The sequence below is a fragment of the Dichomitus squalens genome (assembly GCF_000275845.1).
Source record: "Dichomitus squalens LYAD-421 SS1 unplaced genomic scaffold DICSQscaffold_82, whole genome shotgun sequence".
NCBI lineage: Eukaryota > Fungi > Basidiomycota > Agaricomycetes > Polyporales > Polyporaceae > Dichomitus > Dichomitus squalens.
Window position 1 is genome coordinate 86,650 of NW_006766964.1, and position 6,891 is coordinate 93,540.

General features: G+C 54.6%; 2 protein-coding genes across 2 annotated transcripts; both read left to right on the plus strand.

Annotated features, from left to right (window-relative positions):
- Window positions 1–722: 722 nt before the first annotated feature.
- DICSQDRAFT_93881 (subtilisin-like protein) lies at window positions 723–3,282 on the plus strand (the record flags this gene model as incomplete). Its single annotated transcript, XM_007370974.1, has 9 exons — window positions 723–758; window positions 827–1,294; window positions 1,358–1,653; window positions 1,749–1,914; window positions 1,971–2,069; window positions 2,124–2,335; window positions 2,388–2,537; window positions 2,604–3,054; window positions 3,112–3,282. The coding sequence occupies exons 2-9, from the start codon at window positions 1,031–1,033 to the stop codon at window positions 3,280–3,282; spliced, it is 1,809 nt and encodes a 602-aa protein (XP_007371036.1). The 5' UTR covers window positions 723–758; window positions 827–1,030.
- Window positions 3,283–4,622: 1,340 nt separating this feature from the next.
- DICSQDRAFT_141390 (uncharacterized protein) lies at window positions 4,623–5,369 on the plus strand (the record flags this gene model as incomplete). Its single annotated transcript, XM_007370975.1, has 2 exons — window positions 4,623–4,882; window positions 4,939–5,369. Coding segments are annotated over exons 1-2 (683 nt in total), but the record flags the coding sequence as incomplete, so codon positions are not given.
- Window positions 5,370–6,891: the final 1,522 nt, after the last annotated feature.

Genomic DNA, 6,891 nt, shown 5'->3' on the forward strand with positions numbered 1-6,891 from the left:
ATAAACGCTTATGTCATGCGCTTTGTCAGCACTGGTATTCCTTTTCAGGGGGTTTAGCGCCCGCTGGCTCAGGTCCAGAGCTAGGCTTTGAGACATTACTTGTGACAGGCATCCATTCCCAGGCCATTTCTCTGTCCCAGTTCGGGTCCGGAACATTGGCTGATGCCTGTCGTGTATATCCCTAATAGCTTATAGTTGCCCGTTTCCGACGTCGTTGTCGTATTCGGGACGCCCTCTTCGCTGGCCGTTATACCTCCATCTCATGGCCCAGATGCCTCTTCAGTTGCTCCTCATGACCTCGCCTTGCGAGAGCACAGGTTCGTCAGTTATTCTCACATGACCGCAGTCGATGCTGATGTTCTACAGGGGGTGTTGCATGCGCAAGCCAATATATGCTAGCATTTCAGGTATACAGCATTCCTTCCCAACGCGCTTAGTCGGCTCGGCATTTTGTGGCCTAAACAGCGCTTCACGTAGCGTCTCAAGTAACATGTCTCCTATTGAAATAATGTAGCCTCGGCGGCGACATTGCTTCTCAGCGCATCGCTCACTTCCCTGTCCTCGTCCTTGGCGGTAGAAAGCGGTAGCTCTGTCGCGCAGTTCCCTCTCATCTCGTCCCACTCCATGACACCAGCCCCGCGTCCGGCTCCAAGAGAGGCGGCTTTCTCCATTCTGCGCTTCCCCGGGAGTCATTACAAGTACTCTGGAAAACGGGCCACGACCTCTCTCCTACCACTACAGCAAACGGGTCGCAGCCAGTTAGTGGTCGCTTGCACTGCACGTCATCTACCTTCGCGCGCTGACAAGGACCTTCCGACGCCCACAGGAGACGCGCCGGAAGCCACCAGCAGGATCGGAGGTACTTAACAGCTTGACAGGAGTCTACCTACGCAAGGCTTGAGCCGTGTACATGGCCAGCATCGCTCTTGGGTTCGCTGGACATTTAATCTGCTCCTTGCTTCTGCAACATCGGGACTTGGCCCTTCCCTGCTAGTACCTCTTCAATCTTGGCGTACTTTCAGCGCCCGCCATGCTAGCGGCTGGCCTGCTCTTCCCGTCTCTCATTTCGCATGTTCTGGGTGGCACTGTTCCACGCTCAGATCTCATACCTCGCATCCAGCTTCCCTCCATCCCTTCCGGCTACTCACCATCGGAGCTATGGGTACCTGGAGACGACGTCATTCGACTGACTGTTGGCGTCCCACCCAAAGACGCCTCTAGCCTACACGCGACACTCTTAGACGTCAGTGATCCTTCCAGCTCCAACTATGGCCGCCACCTAACAAAAGATGAGGTGCGTCGTTTCGGCTCAGCTCCTTCGGTCTGCACCTCAAGTGACTCCACGCTGCGGTCATAGGTAGCCCAACTGTCGTCGCCGGATCCGGAGAGCGTCAAGGCCATTACCGATTGGCTCGGATGCTATGGGATTACGCCGGAACAACGCTCTCACTCGGGCGACACCCTTTCTATTGTCGTCTCCCCGGTCCGAGCGAATGCGTTGCTTGCGGCCAACTTCACCGCGTACACGCACAACACGACAAACACGACCATAATTCGAACCCTATCGTACTCCTTACCTGCCTATTTGTATGACCACATAGCCTTCGTATATCCTACAACACAGTGCGTCGGACTCCAACTTTCATCATGCCGGTGCCGGACTGCGTGCTAAACACGTGTAGATTCGACCCTCCTGCGCGCCGCCAGACACCGCCCATGAAGCGTTTAGATCGACAGGCCGGGTTGAGGAAGACTAATCAAGCGTCCGCATTCTCTACCTCATGCACGGGCGTCGTCACCCCAAAGTGTCTACAGGCGCTGTACGGCATCCCATCCTTACCAGCCAACGCCTCCGGCAACAACTTGTACGTGAGCAGCCTAGGGGGAACAGGGGCCAATCCGAATGATTTGCAGGTCGGTTTACGATGACCGACAAACCGCTGTCAAGCTGAATCCCGTTCTCTTTGCAGACGTTCCTTACGAAGTACAGACCAGATATACTGCATGGGTCGTTCGCCGTCCTCCCCATTACCGAAAGCCAGAACACGGACGCTGGTGACGACGAAGGAGTAGGTTGATCCCTTAGACGATCATCGCATACGTCATTCACCTGGCGCATATAGAACTGTGACACGCAGTACACCGTGGGGCTCGCAACGAACGTGCCCGTGACATACGTGGTCGCTGGAGACAAGGAGAACGGCGTCTTGATGAGCGACCTGCTCGACACGGCTAACTTCCTCCTATCGCTAGAGAAGCCGCCGCTGGTGCTGACGACGAGCTACGTATTCGACGAGCCGGCGGCTGATGATCAAGATCTCCAGCAAATGGCTCGGTACGTCCTACCTCTCGTTAGCTGGAGCTGGAAGACGTTGATTGCATTCCAGAGCAATCTGCAACGCCTATGCCCAACTGGGCGCTCGAGGGACTTCGGTTATCTTCGCTGCAGGCGACGGTGGGGCTGCTGGAGGTATGTCGGCAAGCGACGGCTGCGGCCAAAAGGTATTCATTCCCACTTTCCCGTCTACGTGTCCCTAGTGAGTGCCCCCGATGAGATCCAAATCGACCATACTGATCTGAGGTTGACAATCCTGCCTACTTAGTGTCACCTCTGTTGGCTCTACGGACGACATCAGTCCAGAGGTCGCCGCATCATTCTCATCTGGAGGCTTCTCCAACCTCTTCCCCCGACCTTCCTACCAGGATAGCGCCGCTAATGCCTTCCTAGACAAACAAAGGAATGCGAACGCTGGCCTGTATAACTCCAGTGGGCGCGCGTATCCCGACGTGGCGACTCAGGGAGTTAACTTTGCTATCAACGTCGCGGGGAAAGGGGTCGGCTTTTCTGGGACGAGCGCCTCCAGCCCGACCTTCGCCAGCATCGTTGCGCTGATCAACGACCGATTGCTGGCGTCCGGCAAGAGCCCGCTTGGCTTCCTGAACCCGATGCTGTACTCGAAGGGCGTCGCGGCGTTCAACGACGTCACGAAAGGCGACAACGGCGACGCACGATGCGACGCGGGCGGTTTCAACGCGGACACCGGTTGGGACGCGGTGCGTTTGCGTTCACGCGTGAACATGGCTTTTTTTCCCGCTGACATGTGGACCCAGGTGACTGGCTTGGGTACACCCGATTACGACAAACTGCTGGATGTGGTGACAGGGCACAGCTTCAACAAGCTCCACAGCGGCGCCGCACGCGTGCCTTCAATATCACGATTATTGTACACGATCATCTGGATGTTCACTGCCGTGGTGGTATATAGACACATTGCACATTAACATCCCGACCATCCAGCGGAACCAGCGGATCTCCCCATTCCGCCGACATTGTCCTTGTGTCTCGGGGTGCGAGACTCTCGCAGACCGATTATACGATTATCTATGAGATTGGGGTCACGTTCCTGGTAGTGGTCCAGCAGGTCATGACTATTACCCATTTATGTACGCATTCCAAGGAGGATTGGACGTCCGGGAATGTGGAAGAGAGATGCGGCTCGGAGGAGTCCCATTTCAAATTAGCGCCTGTGTACATCACCCGAGTCTAAACCCCTTAATGCTGCTTAACCCTAGCGCATCTCGATTCACCGTATCATTCACCAACGACGAATGCCCTACGACAGCTCATTTTGTCCGCGAACGACCTCGCAAACTCCCTGCTCCCCTTCACTTCGGTTCATCCACCCCACACCGGTCTCGGGCGCTTCCATGGGAGCTCATCGAAAGGGTCATCGATCTCAGCTCCGGCGACAAGGCCACGCTGTGCTCCGATTGCGCTCCCACCTGCAGCCAGCTCCATCCTCGTAGACTCTTCGTTCTCTTCACCAATGTCGACATACAGAGCCAGGAACAGCTCAACTTAACATGGTGGATACAGGCCGAGACTCGGAAGCTCCAACATGCCATCCACGTCTTGCCTAGGTCGAAACAAATAGCGATCATAGATGTCACTCTAGTCCTCTGGTATCACACCGTTGATGCCCTATACAAGGAATGCTGTCGGACTGTCAACGTGGAGCTCTGCGCAGCGCTGGAGAACATCCTGCTCACGAATCCATTCCATCGTGTAGTATTGACGGTTCCTGGTCGGACGAGTTCCACAGGTTTTTTCATCCACTGAGCGAGAAATGGGCGCTGACTGAAGACGTCAGATACTGTGAGTTTCCTTCAGCCATCGTGATTCTGAGTCGGACGTTGACTTGAGTAGCTGGTAGTCGGATGAACCCCGCCAAGTCTGTAGCTACATGCAATTTATGAATTTGAAGCCGCAGCAGTGAGAACATGACGACGATGCACATTGTTGAGTGCATGAATTAGCAAAGGGTTCATGAGATGGCACTGAGTGCCATCAGTTGTCAGCGTATCGTCGCAATGACTGGAAGTCAGTACCATACATGGTGCCAAGGCGCTGGAGCATCGCGCCTTGAGCCGGACCACGTGGTCGCGTTTGATCCGCCCCCGACGCGACTCAAATGAAGCTCAGCTCCAGTTTCGACTCGGACTCTCACCGGGCTTGCCGCTGCTTTTGTTCGCCATCTTGGGAGAAGCCGCGAGCGAAAGACCGCTGCTTCGCGGCTTGGGGACCGTTTGGTACGCTGCCCTGCAAAGTCGCCTTTTGTCGGCCACCGTCATGACGGCCACAGCTTCAAACTCGACGCCCGTACTTTCTAAGTCTGTGCCGCCCAGGAGCTTAACCCCTGACGCAGAGGCACTCGGATCGTGCAGTTCGCTCCCATTCGATGCCGGTGAAGGGTCCTCCGACACTGGCATCACTCCCTCTTCGACCACGGGTGTCTCGTCTGCTTCTACAACCGCCAAAACGTCCTCGTCAGTACCTGACACCGAATATCCACTGCTGCCATTGCACGAGTTTGTATGGGGGGTCAGTCGTAGCCTCTGCCTGCTCCCATCTCTGACACAACTGACGAAGCAACGCAGGAGAAACTAGTACGGAATACTCTCCCACAGGCTGCTATACCTCCCTGGCTCGATCCCCTCCACGTAGATGTGGACGACCCCAAGAAGCTTCCTCTGTGCTGGTACGGAGTAGAATTCCTGCCCGGCCTTGTCTTCAAGTACGCAGAACGTGTCGGTCTCGCCGCCTATCTCAAGTTTACCTGCGCCCACATGAAGGAGGGGCACCTGGACATATTCGAAACGTGGATCAGATTCACGGATTGGTTTGAGATGAAGACGGGTTTGAAAGTAGATCTGATCGATGTGTGGGGACATGACGTCCCCATCATGACCTTTTTTTCGAACCACGAGATCCCTCGCATCACGGACCAGATGTGGCGCCAGGCCTGCAATTTGCTGGACAACATGGAGCTTCCTGACGAGTTTCAGCTCGAATGGTACTTAGACCGCAGGCTGGCGGTGAGTGCTTCTGTCCTTTGATCCCTCGACCCGCTCTGACGTCTTCTGATAGTACTAGATGTTCTCCTGGCTTCCCTCACACTGTAGATGCCACAAGTTCAGTATTGCCCCCTAAATTTGGTCCCTCGTCTGTACCATCACTTGGTGACGAGTGCATAAACATGCCGATTCGCCGGTTGTATTGTGCAATAGCCCTTGATGCCGGTTCTCCCAAATCATTTCGCTATCTGTGCTTATACGTATATACCTCTTCTCACAATGCAGTTTTTTTCAGTCTGCATTATTATACGTTGTATCTATATGCACGAATAGTACGATCTGCTTATCAGCTCCCTTGGAATGACCAACTGAAGCTTTGTCGTGGCATTTCCCGCACCCGCCTCTGGGTTTGGTGGAACTTGTCTTCCGGATCTCAGCTATGTGAGTGAACCGTTCCGAGCCTGTGTCTCCGACGCGCTACATTTTTGTACCGAACGCACAACCTCTCGCGTGCCGTCACGCCACTGACCGGGCCGCATGTTTCATCTGCGATCAGGTACTGCTCGGGTCTAGTACGACTTCCCCAGTATCATCATTGTTTTGCTGCTGTACTTGTTGAAGGTATCACCTTTTGTCCTCACCACTGTGTCCTTTGGCAGAAGGCGGAGGACCCAACCCGCGCCACCCGCCCTCGTTCGCCTCTATGGAATATGATGAGCCCTTCTGGGGCCTCGCAGACACTCTCCAAACTGAGACCACCCAAAGCGCGGTCTTCGTCGATAACCGCTCCCAGGGCCGATGTACAGGGCGTGAGCTATCTGTCCGGACTTCGTGGACAGTGCAAGTGCGCGAGGTCTACTCTCCAGGCAGTCCCCGGCTTCAGGTCTCCGTTGAAACGCTGTGCTTTGTAGCCATTCGCCCACAACCGGGTGAACTCATCATACGAGTGACCGATCCCACAGTGAACGGCGTACAAAATATACGCAGATGCGAGCTGCATCGGAACAATACTTTACTCTGTGTATCTGCCCTGCATCTGCGTAGTGAACCACTGTATTTGCGAGAATACACAGGGAGCGTCAGGCCCATCAGCACACATCCGATTGAGTCGAACCGAAGTACATGCCTTCATGTTCTCAACGTCTACTGGCATGTTCTCCCTCGCGAACATCTCTTGCGTGGTTTCGGTGCTCAACTCCGCCATCTGGACGCGCTCATCAGGAAAACGTCACGGACTTGTACAGGTACTTGGGGTACTTGGCCAAGTACCTCAAGTATCCCAAGTACCTCAAGTACCCCAAGTCCAATGGACTTGGCCAAGTCGGGTGGGTCGACTTGGCCAAGTACCAGGTACTTGGCCAAGTCCTCCAAGTCCCTGTTCAAGTTCATGCCCAAGTTCACTGTGAGATGTATTGAATAAAGATGATATGCATGGAAGTAAATCAAAGGACAGCTGCTCTTGATCAAGGTCAAGTGTACAATATTTGTTAGTGGGTGCAGCGGCGGCAAAAAAAAAATGCCACCACAGGGAATGAA